The sequence below is a fragment of the Actinia tenebrosa genome, unplaced genomic scaffold, assembly GCF_029948245.1.
Source record: "Actinia tenebrosa isolate PJP-AT-01 unplaced genomic scaffold, QUT_ActTen_1.0 PGA_scaffold5__44_contigs__length_20552954, whole genome shotgun sequence".
NCBI classification, from domain to species: Eukaryota; Metazoa; Cnidaria; class Anthozoa; order Actiniaria; family Actiniidae; genus Actinia; species Actinia tenebrosa.
The window spans coordinates 15,933,817-15,958,017 of record NW_028292582.1 but is presented as its reverse complement, the minus strand read 5'-3'; the positions used below and the strand labels follow the sequence as shown (position 1 = coordinate 15,958,017).

The 24,201-nt window shown below is 34.2% G+C and overlaps 1 protein-coding gene across 2 annotated transcripts; it reads left to right on the top strand.

Annotated features, from left to right (window-relative positions):
• Positions 1 to 68: 68 nt before the first annotated feature.
• Positions 69 to 24,135, top strand: LOC116299622 (nephrocystin-1). Of its 2 annotated transcripts, XM_089037307.1 has the most exons (27): positions 69 to 319; positions 583 to 653; positions 1,739 to 1,799; positions 2,628 to 2,702; positions 5,264 to 5,325; positions 6,364 to 6,489; positions 8,322 to 8,391; positions 10,511 to 10,605; positions 10,992 to 11,061; positions 11,183 to 11,240; positions 11,984 to 12,023; positions 12,421 to 12,466; positions 13,463 to 13,547; positions 13,710 to 13,801; positions 14,091 to 14,166; positions 15,289 to 15,347; positions 15,641 to 15,715; positions 16,288 to 16,351; positions 17,452 to 17,489; positions 20,318 to 20,400; positions 20,585 to 20,664; positions 20,871 to 20,970; positions 21,327 to 21,439; positions 22,418 to 22,491; positions 22,960 to 23,007; positions 23,302 to 23,418; positions 23,762 to 24,135. In XM_089037307.1, exons 1-27 carry the CDS (start codon positions 224 to 226, stop codon positions 23,894 to 23,896), a joined length of 2,109 nt encoding a protein of 702 aa, XP_088893433.1. In that variant the 5' UTR covers positions 69 to 223; the 3' UTR covers positions 23,897 to 24,135. The 2 variants fall into 2 exon arrangements, with proteins under 2 accessions (XP_088893433.1, XP_088893434.1); XM_089037308.1 differs by lacking the exons at positions 69 to 319; positions 583 to 653; positions 1,739 to 1,799; positions 2,628 to 2,702 and adding an exon at positions 3,715 to 3,863.
• Positions 24,136 to 24,201: the final 66 nt, after the last annotated feature.

Genomic DNA, 24,201 nt, shown 5'->3' with positions numbered 1-24,201 from the left:
TCTTTTTCTTGACTTGCTAAAAATAGAATAATAAAGCGCGCAAGGGCTCATGGGTTTCTACCCCAGACCCCCGGGGCACACGTCCTGAACGAGAACGTTTTTAAAATGGACGAAGTATCTTGACAGCAGCGCAGGAGCAGTATCCTACCTCATATCTAACAGATTTTTAGCTTTAAATCTTGGTTCAAAGCATCCTTTGACACCGTGGGATAAAGACAATATAATGTCTTTGTTAAAAAAAGTGAATGCCTTGGCTAAACTCCAACAAGAAAGCCCACTAAAAGCTCTTCAAGATCAAGTTTCATCCCTCACGCAACAGGTTTGATGAGATTATCTTCAGAAGCTAATTGTTTGTGTACAGTTATTATTTATATCTAAACCATATATAAGTAAAAAAGTAGTTCAGTTATTATGATGTTTAACTTAATCTATTATCAACTGGATGTTCCACTCTGTTTAATGTTATAATATAGTTTACTATACTTTATTCATACGACGCGAGCTATGACTCACTGAGACGAAAATTATAAATGGCGCGTGATAAAAAACAGGCTTAAGATTAAAGTATTTGGGTATTTATAGGTTAATGAGTTCCGTGAGCACCTCGTCACAAGTTCTATATCATCCCCAGAAAGAAGTAGGAATTTCAAAAAGTAAGTGCAGTGGGACCTACATATCATTCATTGTATACATAATGGTTTCCATGGGAATAAATAGTACTAATAGCTAATTTTTATCAACTGTTGATGTCATATCATGCCATAATAAGTGGCCATACCATGCTTAACCATTGAAAAATTTGATGAATACTGTATATATGAATATACAGTCCATTCAAAAAAATGTTATCATCGGCCAACTCAAGTAGGCCAAAAGGGACTCGATCTGGATAAAAATCACTGAAGCAGTTGACTTCATAATTTTGTGGGATTAGTGATAGCTCTGGCCTTAAACAGGACAAACCTTTGTAGCCTTGATTGGAAATTGTGGCATCACAAAACCACACAGAGAGTCCAAGCATTGATTTTTTAATGATTCCATGCATCACTTTCTTATACATCCTTCACCCCCCCTCCCCCCACTCCCACACACACACTTATTAAGAACTGGTCAAGGCTGCAAAAACACCACTTAAATGTACAGTATCTCAAGCATGTTAAGGCTTGGTCTTTTAATGGATCACTGAAAAACTACCTTTCTGCAATAACTCTATCAATCTTAAGCCTATGAAATTGAGTGTTGGGGCTAAAATCATAATTCGGTTTCTTGAAATTTTAAGGATGGTCATGTTGACTTCCAGTGGTCATGTGACCTTAAGGCGAAAATAGTAGAAAATTCAAAATGGCCTGGTGGTTTTTATATGACTCGAAAATTTTTCAGATTCTTGTTAAGGTCAATGTACTTAACAACTTCAAATAAAAATATTTTTGATTCCTATAAAAACTACCAGGCCATATTTTCATTTTGAAATTTCTGTTTTGCTCTCCTTAAGGTCATGTGAACACCAGAAGTCAGAAAGACCATGCTTAAAATTTTAAGAAACCAAATTATCACTTTAGGTCCAAAACTCAATTTCAAAAGCTTAAGCTTAAACTAAATGTGTTTCTTTTTATTACTTTGATGTGTATTGGCAAGGTTGTATAATACAGGCAGAAACTTTTTACTAGTCATACACTCTCAAATCAATTGATACCTACATTGTAGCTCAATATATTCTTTATTATTCTGATCATGATAGGTGTAGCAGACTTAAGGCTGAGATAGATTCCCTGATAAATCAAGTAAAACTTCTATCAAAGGTTAATATAATACAATAGTGTCAAGAAATCTTCTTCAGTTAGAGCTTTCACAAATACTTATTGGTCTTTAATTTAATTTTAGTACATAAGTATGATACTCGTTCTAGAAATATTCTTCATATCCACAAAGTTACGTAGTTAGGGCTAATTACTTATTGGTCATAAATTCAATTGGGGGGGGGGGGGAGGTAGGGGGTTTATATCTTATGACATTTATAATTAATATCATATTATATATATGTGTGCCTGCTTGCGAGGGCGTTGTCATGGGGGAGGGGACGTTTGTGGTTTTGTGGTTTGGTGGGGGGTGAATGAATCAGCATGGCGGGGGAGGATCGCTGAGGCTGAACTCTTTCCTTTGTCTCTTGGAGTTCGGCTTCAGAGATCTTCTTTGTCTTGTGGTTTATTCCTTTCTCGCTGAATTGCTGATGTTTCTTTTCCTGTGGCAGCGTTCTTGCGGGTAGGTGTATACATATTCATATTTATTTATTCTTATATTTATATAGTTCCATATTTTTAATCTTTTTGTGTGTGTGTGTGTGTGTGTGTATTTTACACAGCTCCATTGTAAATAAGTTTTAACTTTATGGATTCTGTGTTAAATAAAGTTTATTATTATTATTATTATTAATATTACAAAAATTACCAAGTGTGGAATGGGAGGCCTGAGTTTTCTTATGACAGCCAAAATATCTGATAGTCTGATACTCTATTGCATTATAATCATGAGGAATGTATTTAGTAAAGCCCATCAGCTGTTCTTTAGGCTTCTTAGAAATAAAAATGTATATGTAAAGAGCAATTCTTTTCTTTTTCTTTTTTTTTTAGGAAAATGAGACAAACCCTCCAAGGGATTTTAATTTGAAAAGAAAACAAGAAAAAGAAAAATTAATGGAGCTAAAGGTACCATTCAGTGAGAATAAAATTGATAAATATTTTGTAGTTCCAGAATTTATTATCCATACCCCAAATAGGGAGGGAATTTGCAAAAGGACGTCCCTACCCCCAGAAACTTCCAATTTCTTCCATACAAACTCTGTAATTTTGTGCTTTCTCTGACCCAAATTCCCTCCAGAATTTCCAATGTGGGTGGGGTATAGATATTTGCTGTAACTACACCTCTGGGCCCTATAATTCAACCAGAACATACGTATATTAAACAAAAGATTTGTCTTTGTATGATGAATGTTCTCGTTGAGTGATAGCAACTATTAGTCACTTAATAGATACATGTACTAGAGTGGATGTGCAATTAAACCGTGAAATAAAATCAAACTAAATACTAACTGATAGTATCTATTTGGTGACTAATATTTGCTAGCACTCAACCAGAACATTTATTAAACAAAAGATTTGTCTTTTTATGATGAATGTTCTGGTTGAGTGATAGCAACTATTAGTCATTAAATAGATACTATTAGTTAGTATTTAGTTTGATTTTATTTCACGGTTTAATTGCATCCGCTCTATATTTATACATGCAACACAATTTAAATGTAAATGAAATTAAAATATTTACCAATAAGAGCAAAGTATTAGTTAATATTATTATTATATTAGTTAATAATGTTATTATTTGTGAATTTATTCAGTTCTAATTTGCTATATACCGGCCTGCTTTAACAGCTAATAGACAAGTTATTGTAATTTATCATATATAATTGGATTTTTTTTTGCTTTTTCAGTTGTCAAAAACTATTTATATTATACTTAGTTTTATTTACTTTGACTTCCTGCTTCATTTCTTTCCAAGCTTAGAGTTTTTTGACAGCTTTGAGGTCTGTGAAAACAAATCATTTGGTTGCTAAGCAGCAATTCCAGATGTATGTAAATTAGTTTCAAAACAGCCAAGTCTTTGACAAATTGTTTGAATAGGTAATAGGTCTTTTCTATTTCACTCTTATTGTCAAAGATATATACCAGTTGGAAATATCTTCTTATTTTACCACCTTATCAAGAATTAATGGAAAACCAAATTGATTTTTAGAAGTGTCTAATTTCCTTTATGAATGTCCAAGCTTTCATATTTTTAAAATGAATAGATCTGTTAGATTTCAAGATCAGGTAAGGCTTTTTAGATATTAATATCCCTTTCATCTTGTCAACACCTTGCCTTAATTATTTGCTGTCCAATATGAATGCCTTCTAGGTCTGCTTGTGATTTTCAGGTTAAAAAAATACCTAATATTCACTATAAGAGTGGATATATGACTAAACATATGACATGTAGTTGAAGAATGATAGATTCAAGCTATTAGGTTGTAGAAAATAAAATACCCTCAATTATAATGATTGTACAGCACCTACACAGTGATAGTTCATTTTTATCTTACACTCTAAATCTTTAAAATCATTCTTTACAAACCATGATATAGCATTCAGGACAATACATCTTAATGTGCCCATACAGAATTTTTATGAGACACACCAAATATTCACACCCTGGATTTCATCTTTATAGTTGTACAGTGTGTATCGGTTGTGTCATAATACAGTATGTGGAATATATATATTTCTTTTCAGTACAAGTTAGTGCTTTTTTTTTTGCTTTTTTTTCTCTATATATATCATAAGAGATATTTAATAACTTTACTAAAGATTATATCAATTGTCCATAAATTTCATGAATTAGCCAGAATGTTTCTGGTGTAACAATAATATTGTTTATTGAGTTTATCAGTATTTATTCAAGCTTGTCTGTACAAGACAATAGATATGTTGCTGCACATTTTGTACCAGGTTGTAATACAAGCCATGTAGGGCAACTTTTTTTCTTAAATTTTTTTTATGCATAAGATAATAACTAATTCAATAATTCCCCAAATTCATTATTCATTTTCAAATATTTAGATTGCAGGTATATGTAGTGAAAATTAAATAGCTTTAATTGTTTGCAACAATATTCATTTGCTTCAAATTATCAGGGATTGATTGACAATTGGAAATGTTTCAGAAAAATATTTATTGTGAGTCCTAATATTTCCTGCATTTGATAAAAACTTAATCACTGGCTCAAGAATAGTAAAAAACTCTTCAGTAATTATTATTTTCATCAACTGCATTTCTGTGATCTTATAAGATAATGTTTTCATAAAGTTTGGTTTTGAACATGGATTGAGATAGAGCACATGCAGTAAAACCATGAATAAAAACAAAGTTGATACTGACAAATAGTAGCTATTTAGTGACTAATAGTTGCTATCACTCAACCAGAACATTTATTAACCAAAAGACACAAGTGGTATTTTATGTATTTGTCTTTGATTGATGAATGTTCTGGTTGAGTGATAGCAACTATTAGTCACTAAATACATGCTATTTGTCAGTATCAACTTTGTTTTTATTTCATGGTTTTACTACATGCGTTCTACTGCTTAGTGCTCCAATGGTTAGATTATATTCTTTTTATTGGTAAGACAAAGCTATTTGTATCAAAGCTGTATCATCTTTTTGATATATTCCAGTCACAAATTCAGAACATCTCCAAGCAACTTGAACCAGATGAAGTGGAAGAAGATTATTTCAGGTATTGCTGAACAAGTTAAAAGTTATATTTTGCACTTTTTTCTTGCTTTCTTTTCTTTCTTTTTTTTTTTTTTTTCTTTCATTTCTTAGGTTTTTTTTCCTTAGTTTTTTTTAGTTTTCTATTATCTTTATGTATATATTTTATACAATATATTGGTAATAGCTAGCCAGTTTGTTGTTCATTAGTCTGCTTTTTATTCTATTTTTTCTTTCTTCAATCCTCCCTTCAGGTATTTCATTTAAACTTAACATTTTCACTTAATTCACTTTTATCACAGTAATGATAAAAGGATAAATTATACACTGTGAAAAGATGAAAAAACTTACTGACGTTCAGGACGCTATAATTCTCTTTGTGACTTCATTGTTTTTGGTCTTTCTTTGATTAACGACAAGAAAGATTGTCGCAAGACCAAAGAAATGTGGCTTATTCACCTATTGGGCACTCTTAGTCCCAGCGGGATTAATGAATGCTTTGCTTTCTACTAAACCATTCTTTTGTCTTTTGATTGTTTGTTTTTGTTTCCTTGCCTACCTTGTTCTCATTGGTTTCTTTTGTCTTATTCTATCATATAAACACTCCTTTCTACCACCTCTTTCTCTTTTACTCCAACGAAGGACTAGCATCCGAAATGTCAGTAAGTTTTTTCATCCTTTCACGGTGTATAATTTACCCTTTTATCATTACTGTTTCATTAGAAACACTGATGCAGCTCACACTAGTTTTTAGCTAGTGATCTCCTCACTTTTATCAAGACAGCAAAAGCTTATTGAACAGATGTGTTCAGTTTCCCATTTGCCTCTAAATAATTTGCTCCTATTTTCCTTATAATTTCTGATTTTTCTTTATGTTGCTCTTTTCAGTTGAGTTTGCTGCAATGCTTCCTATTGAATGCTTTTGATGTTGCCGTTGGCAACATGCACATTTCACCCAAAAAACTTTGAGAAAATTTTGTCATGCCAAACTCATCTGAGATGACGATATAGCGATTGGTGAATGATGACTTGTGCTGATTTGTATTGCTTTTTAATTTTCCAGGAAAGTCCAAAGCAATGGTGTTGAAGGATCAACAAGTGATTTGTTATCATATGAAGAGAAAGATGCTGGAGATGATGATGGGGAGGAGGAGGAAGAGGAAGGAGAATATGATGGGGAAGAGGAAAGGTATTAATCCCAATTGCCCATTAATTAGTATATGTAATAGGACCCCATGCTGTCCAATTAAGAAATAATTGGACGAGGAAAATTCCAACGACTGACAAAATTGAATGAGGCCATAGGCCGATATGAGGCCATGAATATAGGCAATTTGGCAGTCAGAGGAATTTTTCGAGTCTAATTATTTCTTGATTGGGGAGCATGATATCCCATTACCCATTAATTATATAGCTGCCTAATTAATCCCATATCAACAAGACCTGTCCAATTATGAATTATGGGATTAATGAGAAGCTGTATAATTAGTGGTTATAATTATTAATAATAGATTATCATTATTATTAATAATTAAAAGACATGCTTCTGCAAAATACTCCAGCCATATATGATTATTTTACTGAAGTTGACAGGGGCGTAGCCATAATTTTTTGAAGGGGGAAATTCAAAAAGCTGCCATTTTTCCCAGAACGCTGAATGAAAAAAAATAGCCACCGTTTTGTTGCCGTTTTGTTGGGAAAGGGGGGTGGCCAAAAGTCAAAATTACTGTATTTATTTTACGAAAGATTTACTTATAATGGTATTAAATGCGATCACAAAATTGTTTGTCAATAATTTTTGTTTTCATCGGCATATATTAAGTAGTTTGTGAGTGGTACATTTGAGAAAACAACAATATAGAAATAACACCTGTCACAAATTGCTCTTTTGGATGCTATGGTAACTCAAAATTTGATCCACTATCCAACAGATGTGGTTAGACTAGAAAGTGTTGCTAGCTGTCAGGTGTACTGAACATTTTTGCCATGATCAAAGTAGGACTTTCAAGCATAGTTAATGGAGCAGTGAGAATGGTTTGGAAACTCCACAGAACAAAGCTATTGTTTTTGTTTGAGATTGAACCGTTACCGTCACGTAATACTGACTGTGCATGCTGAAGCAAAGTATAGTACTGTATGGATAAAAATACTCATTTCCTTATTATTTTCATGTACTATGAACATTTTGAAACTGAAAATTCTTATTCACCACAAACTATGCGGATAAAATTATGATAAAGATGATAAAAAAGAAAGCATAAAAAAGGCAATTTCTTTTCCAATAAACAATTAATATTAATCATATAGGATTCATTAACAAATGATAAATATTTTAGAATGTTCTCTGTGTGGCCTTTGCTAGGCAAATTAAGACTGGACTGCTTACTGGATTGATCTTTATTCGTATATCTCGTCAATCTTGACTATCTCTGACTTATCCGTAAAACTACAAGTAGATCAACAAAGGAATGTAACTAAATAGTATCGGAATTATACGCGATGGAACGAATTATTAAGACTAAGATTCAATACATAAACACTTTACAAACATATTAAATGATCGGTACCTTGTCCAGATGTTAACTTCTAACTTGAAGTCCTAACTTGACCTCTTACGACGAAATCATTAAGCATGGTCAAAGTCATATTATAACAAACATGGAAAAAATCACCACAAACATAGGTTTGCCAACTATTCCACTCCATTAACTATGTTTCAAGGGATCATGCTGAAGTACACAAACAATCATAAACACCAACTCATCTGCAGTTAGGTACATATTTGACCATAATAGGCTATGTCTTCATATTTTATTCTAGCACATCTATTACATAAATGTCTCAATGCACTTATAATTAGAATACCATCAAATAAATGAATATAATAATATTATATAAATTATGAATATGTATACAAATACTTGCTGAAGTGCGAGTGGAGCACATTACCTAAGGTGGTCTTGGATGTGGACATTTTTGACATCACTTGAATTGTTTTAATGTGTTTTGTTTTGAATGAAGTGAGGAAGATTCTGATGGTGAAGACAGTGATGAGGACACATGGACTGAACAACCTGTAAACACAATAATGGTAAATAATATATCTTCTATTCTATTTACAAGTATGCCTAATAATAATGATAATTAGTAATAATAATTGTAGATGAAATTCCTTCTATTCTGACTGTTTTTACATCTTGCAATAATGAAAACAATAAATAATAATGATTATACAGCTTCTCATTAATCCCATATAGGTAACTGTCCAATTATTTTCTTAATTAGACAGGTCTTGTTGATATGGGATTAATTAGGCAGCTATATAATTAATAGGTATTAAGGACGGTGCCTACTATTGTCCACGCGCACACGTACTGCGCATCTACATTCAAGGAATTTCAAAATTTATTACTTGAATTGCACGAAAGAAAACGTTTATTTTCAATAAAAGTTAAAGCAGAAAACGATCTTAAGTAACCCAGGCTTGTTAAAGAGATAATTTGCTAAGGTTTAAGTATTATTGACAAAGAATCATAAGGTTTTTTTGGGCAAGTGCGTTTCAGTATAAAAATGACAGACTCATAGTTCTAAAAAACCAAATCCTTTCAATAATAAAGCTTTTTACCGTTTCTTTAGATTTAATCCTATAAAACTTGAATAAAAACAAACAAGAAATACAAGTCATATGAAATTGAAAATTTACCATTTATTGATATCTAGGTGTGTAATTATAGTTTTGAAAATCTTTTTTTGGTCGCTAAACACTTTCATCATTAAATTCTTTTACTTTGGAGTTCTCAATCTAAAAAATCATCTTATTACGTACCAAATATTTCACAAATTCCTTTCTGCTGTTAAGTAAAAAGTCAATAATAACTTCACTTCAAACCCAATAGTCTTCCTGGAACTATAAAGCTTATAAATATCGAGTTTTTCTCTGTGTTTTTTGCTTGCATGGCAGGAAGCAGCATGTTTAGCTTGACGTGCATGCAAACGCGCCGAAAACAGAGTTTGTCACGCCGTTTTGCATGCTGTGTAACGCTTGTCACGCATTCGGCATCAGATTTATCCCTAATAATGTTCTTTAAAAATTTGTATCTCTTAAAAATGCCTGGATACCCCTATTTTTTCTTCATTTAAATGATAGAGTAAATGCTAAATTAGCCTCGTGAAATGAAATTTATAAAAAATAATTGGTTTTGAAAAGAATATGGACACAATCTTTGTGTACCTACTGATGGAAAATAGGGAGCACGAAGCTAAAAAATTATATATATTATAGCCAACTATTAAAGTCATGGTAGAATTGGGTTTATTTTAGTAAAGAAACAAAGTGTCAGTCATTTAGGGCGATTTAAATTAGAAATTTCTCAAATTCTTTTGAAAAAAATTTTTTTTCCTGGTGTTAGTAAAATCATGACGTCATCACTTTTTAACAATTTTTAAGCCTTATTATTTCTTTTAAATGCATGGTGACCCCTACTTTCCTAACCAGAATTTGACAATCCTTTGATACACTGTAGGTTAAAATAATTCACATAGTCATTTAAAAAAAAAAAAATTGATTCTCAATTAGTAGGCACCGTCCTTAATTGGATTTCATGGTCCTATGGTGCTTTCCTGTATGATACTAATTAAATCCATGGGGATGTCAGAGGAACATAAAAGAAACACTGATCAGCAACCACTTGCATCAGTGTATGGCCTTTTTTAATGATATCTTAATTAGTTGATAGTGGGATGGGTATGGGGATTTTGAAGGGGTTGGAAATACTGTAGGCGTAATATACATGTGAGTGGGACCTTGTGAGCTATTTTTGTGCAGCACCACAAGTGGGCAAAATCTGAACTAAAAAATATATTACAAAACAGATTTCATGTTATAGAGGTGGATTAGGCCTCCCAGACCAGGGCTGATGTTTTGAAATAAAAACACTCAAAACACACATGAATTTTAAGTTGAGTGGAGGATGGGTGTGTGTTTATACTCCCTCCCTTTGCCACTGTGTATGACATTATTCTAAACAGCCAGATTCATATTTCAAAGGGGGATGAAAAATATGTGTACATGTACATACAATGTTAGTTTTTTTTAGTTAACTTTGTACAAAACAACTGTTTTTATCTAAGCGTAATTAATGGAGCTCCTATAACCATTAACCATGCTTAATATAGTAATTATTATGTTGTATCATTTGTTTATTGAATAGGTTAAGCACGTAGAAGCATTGAGTGATTTCCCAGGTGAACAGCCAGATGACCTACCCTTTAGAAAAGGAGAAATACTTAAGATCCTTGATCCAAGGTACATTAATGTACATAAAAAATTCACTGACATTTTAAAATTCACATTTATTATTATTATTATTATTTTTTATTATTGTTATTATTATTATTGTTATTGTTATTGTTATTGTTATTGTTATTGTTATTGTTATTGTTATCATTATTATTATTATTATTATTATTATTATTATTATTATTATTAATGGGAGGATTAGATTTTCTTTTAGTTTTAGTTTTAGATTTTAGCTATTTCTCTTTTCTTTAATTTCTTCTCCTCTCTACTCCAGCCTCTACTGCTATGCTACCATCCATTCCATGTTACAGGGTGTACACACAGCATTCAATATTTTGCAAACAAAAGTGAAAATTTATTAGACTTTTCGTGATTATTTTTTTCTTGCAAAGGGAGGATGGCTGGTGGGTAGCAGAAAATTCATCAGGCAAAAGAGGAATCATACCAAAAACATTGATAAAGGTTGGTTGGTTATATTCACTTTGAGTCTTGCTGTGCTCTAACTAGGTATTTTATCATGTGTTGATTTATTTCCACAAAAATTTAGACTTGCTGAATGTAAATAATTTATCTCGTTTTGTAGATTATTGATGCCTCTGTACCAACAGTAACAAAACAGGCTGGTGAACTTTCAAAAGAAGGTAACTAGATGAATTGTTTTGTTTATATTTATTGAATAGGTACTATGTTATGATTTAAATTAAGGTTTTTGTAATGAAGCTATTTAGCAGTTTGATGAAAGATTATTGATTGTTATTTGTGTATTCATTGTTTTACTTTTCCGCGTCTTCCATTGGACAATGTGATTATATGTAAATATGCAAAGATGTTGTATAAAAGAAATGTGTACTTGGTGAGAGATATTAAAAGAAAGAAGCAAAGCCGGAATCTTGTCCAGATAGATTACTCGTGACAGTTTTTATCCATTAATTTTATTATGTTCATTTCCAAATTTTCTAATGACATGAATTTTGTTTTGATTTTAAAGATGCAACAATAGAGTTACAATAGACAGTTTTCTCAAGGTTGCGTGCGCATCCTACTTGATGGGCCACAAAATTGAAAAACTCAAATTCAGTAAAATTGCTTTAAATTTATTTAAATTCAGCTTTAAATTTAGAGGAAAATAATAAATTTTATGGGTACTTATCGAAAAAATATTCATGCAAATGTAAGATAATTCTCATTATAAAGCTCCTGTGAACTTGTATTGTGGCACGTCAAGTTTCTTAATTTTGGATGCGCGCGCAACCTTGAGAAAACGGTCTATTACAGTGTGAATTTTTTCTGGAAAACTAAGATATTTGAAGAAATAGTGCAAAATTTAAAATTAGAGTTATGCCGCTTATAATTCTGCTTATTTATGCATTTCTTTTATTCTCAGAGTCTGATGAAGTTCCAGACTTGCCAAGTCCAAGGAGAGAGTGAGTATTCTTGTCACTCTCGCAATCAATAATGAATACTCCTTAAACACCTCTGTATTCTGCAGTCACTGGGTCCTTGCTAGCCTGCTGTGCAGACGTTTTTAGTGTCGGCTCGTTCCGACACTAAAAACGTCTGCACAGCAGGCTAGGTCCTTGCCTGACTGGGTTTCTGATTGTGAAAAATATTTCGTAGAAGAAGTGCTGGTTCAGTGAACTGTTTGTTCAATTTCGGCGTTAGAACTTTTGTAAACTCCTCGAAGCAAACAGGGGAACAAATCATACCTACACGTATGTGACACTAAATTCCAGAACTGATATTGGGCTGCATCTTTGAGCATAAGCTTGGTTGGTCCGATAAATTTGTTTACTTATTTGCGTGTAATTTTCTTCTCTTTAGTGGAAAAGAATTGTGGAAATCCTTACAAAGAGGTTCCAAACAAGAGGTAAGTTCTGGTTGAGATAAATGTATACAGGGTATTAATTTATACCGGGAGACGAGTAGTAGGCCACATGCAGGTGCATGATGAAAATCAGTAATCAAGATCTAACATCATGGATCTATCGAGGGAGGTATGTGACACACTGAGACTTATATATTTACTATCGATTGTAAACAATAGCAGTTACCATTATATGAAGTTTAGGGTATATTTGTATCAGTTTATATTATTACGAAAAATGTCTCACTTATAACAGCAGTTTCTGACTTACTGTATTATCATGAAATGTTGATTGAACTAACATTTAAGGGTACTACATGTAGTTTGGATTAGCCTCGCCTCCGTCCCTCCCTCCCTCTCTAACTTCCTTTCTTCCTTCCTTCCTTAATTTGTTGATAGACCGAAATCTTGTCGTGGCCAATGTGATGGCAAACAATATCTGTTCTATTTGCTTCCAAAAATACGGTTCAGACGAATGACTTGGTCTTATCGTTACCCTGACAACCAGCGTCTTCATCCTTTCACGATCAAGGCTTTGATATTAATCCTTAGTTTGAATAAAGCCCGACAATTTTCTTTTTCATTATTTCAAGAATAATTCAAATATTAAACAGTAGTGAAATGATTTCAAGACTTGCCACAATTCGACTTCTTTTATTTACACACTTTTCAGAATCGGTATGTTTCTCATGAAATTACTTTCGCTGACAGTTTCTATCTTAATAGCAAACAAAGCTGTGCTTAGCAGAGGAGGTCTCTGCATTCATTAGTCACCAATCAAGTATCGTCTAGAGATTTTCAAGGGAGGCAGACATGAATTTGCCTTTAATTAACTGAGGCAAAATGGCGCTGAAAACCGTCAGATTTGCTTTTGACAAGTTTGACATGAACAGCGAAAAAGCAGTCGAAAAAGAATTATGGCACGTTGAACACTAAAAACACTCATCATAGATGTAATATTATATAGCTATTTAAAAACCTTTTTCTTCCTGCCCTCAGACAAGCGTTACCGATGTACTCAAGGCTTTGGGTGCCATGCCATCTGGTTTTCGCTCATCTACCTTGGGGAAATTAACTAAAGATGGTAAGTAGATCTTAACAGGTTTTTCTGTATGGACAATATCCAGCGGAAATCATCTAGTCGTTGATGAAAAAAAAAAACATCAATAAACCGTGAGCTTTTGATTAAAGTTTTTGATTAAATTTTGAATGAATAAATAAAGTTCATGGCATTTTTGGTTTTTAGAACGCTGTCAAGTTAGTTCATGGGTGGTACCAAAACTAAGGCCATCACAACTTGGGTTTAGAGATTTAGTTTGGGACCCAGTTCATAAGCAGGTAGGTAAGGTCTTAATCGCTTAGCACAGAATCATTTCAATTAAAAAAGAAGAAAAAATCAACGTCTGAACGAGAAAACTGAGTTTATAAGAGCACTGTTAATAGCGCATGCGCAGTCTGGTTTAACGGATGCCGTGATCGTGTCGTGTCATGCAACATTTTCTCAGGAAATATGCTAGAAGGTATTCAACGAATTCAACTTCGTGTAGACAAAAAAATACACCATGTGTTGCTTTAAGTTGGTTTATTACTCTGGTCATCTTGTACTTATTTCCCATCTTTACTTCAGCTTACCCTGATGCCAGTCAAAGTGAACAGAGTATTTACTGTTGTAGTTGCTCGCAAGATTCCATTACCAGGGACAGGTACGTGTATCAGTGTGTCTGCATGAGTATGACAAACAGGTCTCACAGATCTGAGTGACTGGTAAAAGGGGTTATTCAAACCGGCTAATTCATGGTCCCCAACCCATTGAATCAATCACGGCTGAAGCAGTTTTCCCAGAGGAAATAAAATCTTGTTCCACAAACAGCTACACAGTATCTGCTTTTTAAAAAGTGCCACTACGATGAATTTTTAATGTTTCCAATCTTTACTATTTAAACACAGTACTTTTTCAAGTACTTTGCAAAAGAAGGAAATTGGCGTTTTTCATTTCTTGTTAACGATTTTGGTTCGAAAGATATTCAAGTTTCAAGTTCATGCTAATCAGGAGGTTGATGACGTCATATTCTTAACTCACAGTTCCCTTCAACATAGATTCCAGTACATCTCTGAGAGTATTTGATGAATGTCATCCAAACTTTGCAGTATACTCGTATTAAAACATGAAACATGAAAATGAACAAACTGTGATTCCTATGGTAACACACTTGTTTCCAGCCTTTCAACGATTGCTTCGCTATTCATTAACTTGAGCAGAAAATTGTTTGACTAAATTGGTGTCTACGACCATAACAGATATTTTATCCTAGTCTTATTCGATAGAGTGCTTGCACTAAACCCGTGAAACTAATACTAATTTTTAGCACTAAATAGTGATAACTAAACAATAGAAAACAAAGGATTCTGTATGAAATAGTACTAATTAGTGCTATTTGATCATACGTTGTGGCATACACTCAACGCTAAACATTGCTCCATACATTTCTTTGTATTTTGTCATCAAAATATCCGTTAGTTTTATGCTCAGTATTGAAAAAAGATACCATAAAATGATTCTAAGCACAAGTAATGTAAGTGGACCTTTGGGATTAATAGAAATAAAGTAAAACATGAAGTTGGTTGAAACAGTTTAAAATCAATTTTCCGCGATCAGAGTTCTAAATGCTAAAATATTAAAGCTAATTTGTTGAACTTGTGGGAGTCGGAACCATGAATTGTTTGCTTAGTGCGTAAGCTCAAAGTGTCCAAGTAGTCTGGCCGTCTGGCCAAGCAGTCTGGCTACTGATCAAGTGTTTGACATAATGGTTTTGTATATCCTGTAGGTGTTGAAGTAACAAGCAGACAAGTAAGAATGTCCTTGTGGGATTGGAAGCGTAAACAAGTAAGTCAGTCATGTAGTACGTTACATGACAGCTGTCTGTATCAACTGGTGCCTGCTTCAAATGGACTCATATTGATGTCTCAAATCTACTATAAGGTCTAATGCTACACCTCTGCGCGTTATGACAACTAAAAAAACATCACAACTGAAAAAAAAAAAAAAAGGAAAGAAAAGAAAGAAAGAAAAGAAAAAAACAGATCACCGCATCATACCATACCCGCACAAAAACATTCACCATTTATGTTATTTCTTCCGTTTGTCCATCCATTTTATATATAATAATTTCCATCTAGATTCTCAGTAATGTACATAGCGTGCGGGCCGTTCAAAGCGACAAAGATCCTTTATGCTGGACCTTTACTGCAAAGGTAATCCACACATTAAACTATATCAGTCAACCCACTTCCTAAAGAATGCGTAACACTACAAGATGTAACGCAACGAGATGTAACGCAACAAGATGTAACGTTAGGAATCATAGACAGCGTTTACTGTTCTATTGCTAACTATAAATAACGTGACTATTCAGAGTTGACTGGGGGACAACTAGCGGATGCTAAGTCAAAACATATCAAAATAAGTCCTCAAACTATTGTATTTGACTATTTTCACGACATCAAACCACAAAACAAGAGATCAAAACAACCTCCAGGACTCTACAAGCCATCAAAAAGAGCTATTATTATTAGCTAGTGACGTCTATTGATAACAACCTATTCTAACCGTGAACACTCGAGTTGGTCAACGAATCAGATTACATGTATTGAAAGTCTATAAAGCTATTCAAGGAGATGAAATGATGAAAGAGAAAGAAAAATAAAAGTATATTTACACAAATAAAAAATAAAATAAATAAACTCATACTGGAGTGTTCACGGTTAGAGTAGAACAACATCATCTGAATCTCTGCTAATGTTTCATATGTTATTTATCATTTAAGGCTGGTTCAAGTATGTACGATGGAGAATGTTTAGCGCGTTTAGATACTACAGAAGATACAATAGGTGTGTATTTGTTGATATATGTATCCATCCGTTTATCCTTATCAAATCTTTCTTCTCTCTCCTTCTTTCTCCTTCTCTCTCCTTCTCTCTCCTTCTCTCTCCTTCTCTCTCCTTCTCTCTCCTTCTCTCTCCTTCTCTCTCCTTCTCTCTCCTTCTCTCTCCTTCTCTCTCCTTCTCTCTCCTTCTCTCTCCTTCTTTCTCCTTCATTCGCCTTCTCTCTTAGCCTCATTCGCAAGCGTCTTATTTCACTTTCTTTGGGACTTGGGATCCCTGTGGGTCAAAGGAGGAAGTACACACCACAGATAACCCGCCAAAGGAACAAACGAGACAACCCAAATATGAGAGAGACGCCTGTCGGGAAACTATACCTACTAATTAGTGCTAGAATTTGAAAGTATGTCAACCAATCAGATTTAAGAAAATCATAATCAGTAGTTATGATTAATACTATGATTGGCTTACCCTTCCAAACCTGAATTTTACGATCTTAGCGAAACTCCTTGAAAACTCCTTCAATTTCTGCTTTATCGTTACTTGCATGGTTTTCAAATAGATCTAGTCAACCGAAATATTTTGATGTTTCCATATCGATCGGCCTACGACTCATACGCAAAATACAATATCAGCCTGGCGTTACTTCTCTTTTATGAGGGGTACTGGGAACGATGTGCAAAAAAACCCATAGCTTAGTTAGCTGAACATACTCCTTGGAAAATTATTTTTGGGTCCTTGAATATTCCTTGGGTATAGTCCTTGAAGTTTAAGTGGTTCCAGCTGGTCTGAAATAGTGACGTAGAAATGACGTCACTCAAAACTGAGGTGTCCATGACTAAACCCTGCGAAAGATAAAAATACGCCCGCCATTGTAATAAAATAGTATAAAATTCATAAGATATTTTGTGACTGTTATCAAACCCGTATATTATTAACGTTATTATTTTTTCATTTGGGGACCTGGAAATCCGTGATTTCAAGGGGAAAAGTGACACGTCAGCTTTGTCAATTTACTCGATTTTGATTGTCAGAGATTATTTTGCTTTCCTCTTTACTATCTCATGCTGCGGTCACTTGTTTTAATATCAATCTTTTCATACCTGCAGGTATTTTGATTGAATTAAGCATTTCATATGTAAGAACGGTAAGTTGATTCATATCACTTTTTTTGTTTCTGGGGGGGGGGGGGGGGGGGGGGACCCAATACTTTGGCTGGGGGGTGGGAGTTTCAACCAGCTATATTAAGCAATGACTGTAGATTCTTGACGGGTCAACTGTAAAAAAAACAATTTGTATTGAATATCTTGTGATTAGGTTCGCAGGTAGCCTTTTACGCAGACGTTCTTAGTGCCTAACGCACCTTTTCCCTCCCCACGAGTTAAACATTGCGTAATAGACATTAAGAACGTATGTGAAGGAGGCTAGTTTGCAGTTGGTTTGATTGTGGTTTGTGAAACCCCCCACACTCCTAGATCCTTGAGCTAGTGTCAATAATCCAGTGGTCACAAAAGGAAGGGTTTTTTACAAGTTTATTTTGATAACATCTTCATCAATCATCTATTCTACTATAAAGGCGAGTGTTTTACTACATTTTTACACTGAAAAGCTATCTTTCATAGATTATAGTTGAGAGATATTGAATTACTAATTGTGTTCAGTGGACATATAGGGTGTTGTAAAAAAAACGTCAAAAAATTCCATTAGCGTTTGATTCCGCGATTGTTTTCGTTCTCATTATTTGACGCAGTACTATTTGATTCCCAAGCGGACTTGAATATTTACGAAATCTTTAGATGTGAAGTTCAGATACTTTGCTTTTCAGGAGATCAGTTTGTTTTACAGGTCAATTTGACTGTTGTTGTCACGATTTTCAATAACTGTACTGAGTTCAAGTGAGGTTTGCTCAGCAGGTTGTTGCTTTGAAAGTAACAATCTTTTCGCTGCTTGTCGAAAATCGGGGAGAAATGTGATATAGAAATAAGGACTCAAACAGGAATTCAGAAGTACTAAGAAGTTAGTTATGAATAATAGCAGCCCTAAGCCTTTGCAGCCTAGACCAAACGTTTCATACGAAAAACCGTTAAGTGAAATTTCGAAAAAGTAAGCAAGCCAGAACAGTGATGGAGAATAGCAACAGCCGTAGAGTAATATGGAACAGACTACCATCCTGACCGCGTTCGCTATATGCTTTGCACGTTTTTTTCTCTGAACATCAGGGAGGTTGGCTTGAACGGCTGGCGTTCTTCTCAATCGTAATGATGTCAAAATGCATAGTAAAATAACGAAAGAAAATGACGAAACGAGAGTGATGGACATCGTTATCATCACAATTTCATATATTGTAGTATATGCCATAAATTCGCAAACATATATTCCATGTCGTAAGTGTATTTCAGTAGTAAAGAAAATCGATATGTTTGATGCCACTGCAAATCCCCATGTGCAAGTCACTGTAGCAACTCGTTGTCTCATTGTATAAGGACGTAGTCTCAGGGCAGCTCCCCTTGTGGCTCTGTATCGCCCAATACTGATTATAACCAACGTTAGCAGACTGACTGCCCTGGATGCAAATTCCAAAATCTTTACAACCTTACACAAGTTCCTGGCAGTTGCAATATTCGGAAAAATCCACCAGGCATATTTGTTGAGAAGAGCAGGAACATTTTGAAGGGTATAAAGTAAGATGACAAGTGTATCTGAAACAGCCATATTGACGATCAAGTGATGGAGATTCTTTTGTTTCGTGTATAGCACAGCGATTAAGATAACCAGGACATTTCCAAAAATACCAAATCCTGCAAGAATCATTATGACCATCACTTTAACTGTTCGTATCATAACAGAGTCTCCGGGACATGCAAGATCATCTTGAGTGAAATTCGATGAAGCATTCATGTTTTGTCTCAAAACTTGGTTCAGCTTTTTCTTCCAGTAGAATTCAATGCTTCCAGTGAATTTCCTTTGAACGTCGCTAGTTTAGTACCCTTTTCTCCTGGCAATAAACCTAAATAACTTAGGATTTCAAAAATTGCAAAAAAAAAGGTTGGTATTCAAGAGGCGCCCTTTTTTGATTCCAGTTAGAATAATGTTGCTGAAATGTGTCGTCTACCTTCAGAACTTCACTTTTGATCATATTATGTATAAAGCAGGTGTTTCGGCTTCAGTTGTTTAATATTAATTGTCTTAGATTTAATTTAGTTGATTTTATCCTGACAACTTACGTTGTAAACATGACAAAAGACGAGTCCTTAAAGAACAGCAATGTCCGTGGGATTATCATATTAAAACCTTGAAAAATACTTATTGTATTTGATTTTCATTAAAGCTTTGTTTTGTTTTGAGTTTGCAATTAAGTTCTATTTGTTTTCTGGCAATGCTTGGATTTTAGATTAATAAATACACTTTCAGTTGTTAGTATGTTATAAAGTTAGGAGTTATTTATTTTGTTAAAAATATATTGAATATATATCTAACACTGAAATAATGGGACTGAAGGAGAAGAATCAATGTCTAGCATCAATGATTTAAAAAAGTTGTTTTTCTTCAAGGGACAGAGTTTTTTTTCTTCATCTTAATAACATTTTTTAAATTTGATTCCGATATTTTTCGCGTCTTTCTGTATTATTTCACTCTGAAAAAGAGCCGTCCATTATATTATTCATTTTTTTTAAAAGTACTTATAAAGTTTTTGTGTATTTGTATTTGCAATAAGTTTGATGAAGTTGTCACCAGAATTGACAATTCTTGGAACTCTTAGCCTCGCTTCTGAGGTAGTTAAACAAGTTAAGCAAGTGACTAGATTCGAGGCTAAGGACTTTATATGCTTGGTGCAGGCAGCCAGCATCCACTGCAACACTGTATTCGTCAGTATGCTGAGCTGAGAGTTTGTGTAGCACCTTTGACGTGATATTTATTAGTTTCGTTGGTTTTATTGAATTTTACTTATGTTTTACTATTGTTTTGTCTTTCCAGTCGACAGGAGAAAGAAGCGAAGTTAGTTGTGGCTGGTGTTTATTAAAGTTATTTGAAGAGACAGGAGTGCCGGCTTCTAACAAGTAAGCAGATGCTTTGATTTTAATGGTCTAAAATTTTGAAGATTGCAAGGTTTTCCTTTTGCAGTGGAAATATTTTGTTAAAAGCGTCAGCTTTCATGATTTTCAAAATATTTGGTAATTAAAGCCTGAAACCTTTAGTTCAATGGCTAGCCTTGCTTGAAGATTTTTTCCCCATTTTTCATAGAAACTACGAATTGCTGGTCAATGGTGGTACACCCTTTGAAGAGAATCGCATAGGTTTGGATGACTCCATCAGTGTCAAAGGTTTGCCCACCTTACTGTCTAAAGCTACCGACTGTTCCGTCCTCATCAAAACTTTACATCTCGTATTGCCAAATGAAAACATAATTTCAAATCGTGCACCATAAGTCTACGTCAATTGCAATAGGATTTGGCCTGTTTCTTTGTCAGCCCAGAGAAACCATATAAATTGATTAAAAGTAACACTAATTATTAATTTTGTTTATCAGAGAGTGCGAATCGATTGCAGTCCATTATCCACACCAATCAACAGCCACGACTTGTCGTTAAACTGACGTCATATAACAAAGCAACCAAAGACTTGCATGAGTAAGTTAAACCAATAGAAAGGCTTGAATATGTCATTGATGATTCTATTTGTTCTGCTGTTGTTTTTGGGGGTGTGTGGGCGTAAATATCTGAAAACCTCCCGACCTTCCCTCATGAATTCCAATCCCTTGAGTTAGAGGTTAATTAAACAAAATAAGTGTGGTATTACTTAACCCGTGAAATAGTATAAACTAATTGGGTTAGTAGATCCTCTTTCTATTATTCTTTCTTCTGTTGCACAAATCATTTTTTTAGAACAAATAAAAGTTGTTTCACGGCTTAAAGAAAGTGACTCTACACTCGAGATCTTTACTCTCTTTTGTACTCCAGTAATCATGCGTTTTTGTACTTTCCAGTGCTCTACCTCAGACCTTGTTGACGTGCCATCAATACGTGCAGTTTATAGCTCAGTACAGACAACTAACAGCAGAAACATTGCTTAGTGAAGGCACAGATCCTTACACAGCAGGTTTGTTGTGGTTGGTCCAATTTAAATCATCCAAATGTTTAGGGATTTTCCTGATGAATCCAGCATCAAAACTCCAATGTTTTTTGCGTCCGTCAATCGAACATTAGCCTCTTACGCAGAGGGTTTTCGTGTCTGTCACGTGACAGACGCTAAGAACGTCTGCATAAGAGGCTAATTGAACATGAGCTTTCAAGGGAAGTGGCCAAATACACAAGTTATTTATTTGGGTCAATACTTCCGATAAACACTGAACTGGAAAGCTTGAGAATCTAGTTACTTCTAGAGATTTTCTCTTGCAGACAGACAGACAGACAGACATATTTTATTTGGCGTTTTGTACAAAGTTGCACATCAACTTAGATCCAAATAAGTTACGAATATATACGTATGTTTATGTATGTGCATAATATCATCTTGCATGTTGTTCAGTTTTGTAGAGTATGGCGAAATTCCATATCTGTTTTCGTATGACCCACAAAAACGGGTTGCTATTTTACTCCTTTTTTAAACCATATCCGGCTCTAGATGTTTAGGAACATTTGTCCTGCTGGCCAGGGCCGTAACCAGGGGAGAGCACAGGGTGTACATGCACCCCCCCCCCCCCCCCGCCCCAATAAAAGCTTAAGGTCCGCTCGTCTATCTCCTTTTGCTTTAAAATTTCATGTAAATGTTTTTTTTATTAAATCAAGACCACTTTCCATCTGGATATTGTAGCATTTTTAAGAATCACTCATCCATTATCCCCTTTTTTCTTTTTCTTTTTTTTCCCCTTTTTTTGGTTCTGCTTATTTTGTTTTGATTTCCCCCCCCCTCTTTTTGTTTTGTTTTGTTTTGGTTCTGCAAGTCATTGCCTGTGCACCTCCCCTGCAAGATCCCTGGTTACTCCTCTGCTGGCTGGCATCCGTTCCCCATACTTAAGGTTCGCAGTAATAATCGAAAATGTTTCAATTATTCTGAAGTGTTTTTCCTGGTATACAGAGCTGATAGCAGATCCCGTCATCTCGACGTTTCCTTCTGTTCTACGTACTCCTGATATAATGGATGCACTAAAGGTAAATTATTTGATTTTTGTTCAGTCTTCCTTACCCTTCTCTACGATCTTATACCTGTCATGTATTTACATAACATCGACTATCCAACTGCAAACCTTCCCCTATAGATAATAACATAACGCCAACACCAGGGGAAAACGTTTGCGCATGCGTGCACTTCAGCACGTTGGCTAAGAATTTTGAAGAGTTTGAGTGAGAAAATAAATGTTTGTTTTCTCAAAGTATACAAAAAAGTTCGAGTATACTTTTGTCAGACCACGATACTGTATTAACAAACACAATATGAAAGAATTAGTCTTAAGTTTCAAGCATGGACACTAAGTTTTGACATTTTGTGAAGTCCAATTCATAAGGCATGTTTGAAAGTCAAATTTACTTATATTTTGACTAATTTGCATACGGATTCAAAGCATGCGCAGACGTTTTTCACTCCTGTCCATAATGTCATGCATTCATCTATTCTCACAGAAACGTTGGGATGAAAGAAATAAAAGAGAATTGAAGCGATCTCAAAGGGTAAGACCATCACCTGCGGGACACGGCAATCTTTCTTGCTTATTTTAGAAATATCAAACAAAAGTTAGCAACAGATTGTGTTGAAGAGTCCATTATAAATATTGTAAAGACGCATTAAAGTGTACATCAAGGACAATTTTTTCTTTCAAAATCAGTTATACGTAAATAGTGTAGTATGGTTACAGTATTTTCCCCCCTAGATATACACACTGCCCTTGCATTGTTTACTGTATCCATATTTTCATTTACTGTATCCATAATCTATAATTGCAACACTTACTGTTTGTTTTTCAGCGAGTTGCATCAGTCATGAAGAACTTTTTTCGCGAGGTTTACATGGATAGTGTGTATCCTCTTATTAACACCGCTCAATTGCCGCCCTTCATATGGGGCGACTCACAGAGAGAAATGGTATGTACCTATAACTCGCTGGCTTTCACGAGCTTTTAGTTTGAAAGCCTTTAGAAGCTGCAATCATAAATGTTGGATTCCCAAAAATGCTGTAACTAGTATAGCTGGAAAAAAGTCCTCATTTTAAACATTTAAACGTCCTTTGAAGTGTTGTTGCTTTCAAAATTTATATTTACCAAATTTTATTTTGCTCCGATAATGGTAGGCTATCTTACTCTACGGTCTGTGTCAACTCGAGTGAGAGGATCTTCGGTGGCAGCCTATGCTACTTCTAATGTAATTAAAGATAATGTTGTTGATTTACTCAAATAATACATCGAATGTATTTTTGTTAATCATTCAGGAGCGTCTTCGAGTAATTCTAGACTTCGGTGCTCATCCAACCCTCGAGAATCTGTTTTCCAACGAACGTCTTCACAAACCCTTCAACATCGACAGAATCACATTCAACGTGGTATCCAAGTACACTATTATGTAAATTAAACACAAAGATAATAAGAATCTGATAGACAGTGTTTTTTAGCATTTTAAACCACACATTTTAATCTCCAGCTTTAGATGGTTGAAAAGTTTTAATATTTATGGGATTGTGTAGATTGAAAATTGTACAATAAGTATATCTTAGACTGTAATATATATATTTCTATGATATTTATATTGTCACAATATATTAATATATTTATATTTATAAATAAAATATTAAAACAGCAACTATCAGTCCTGTGCATGCTTTCCTTATTATGTAAAATGTATTTTAGAGTTTCTTAATATTGAGACATTTTT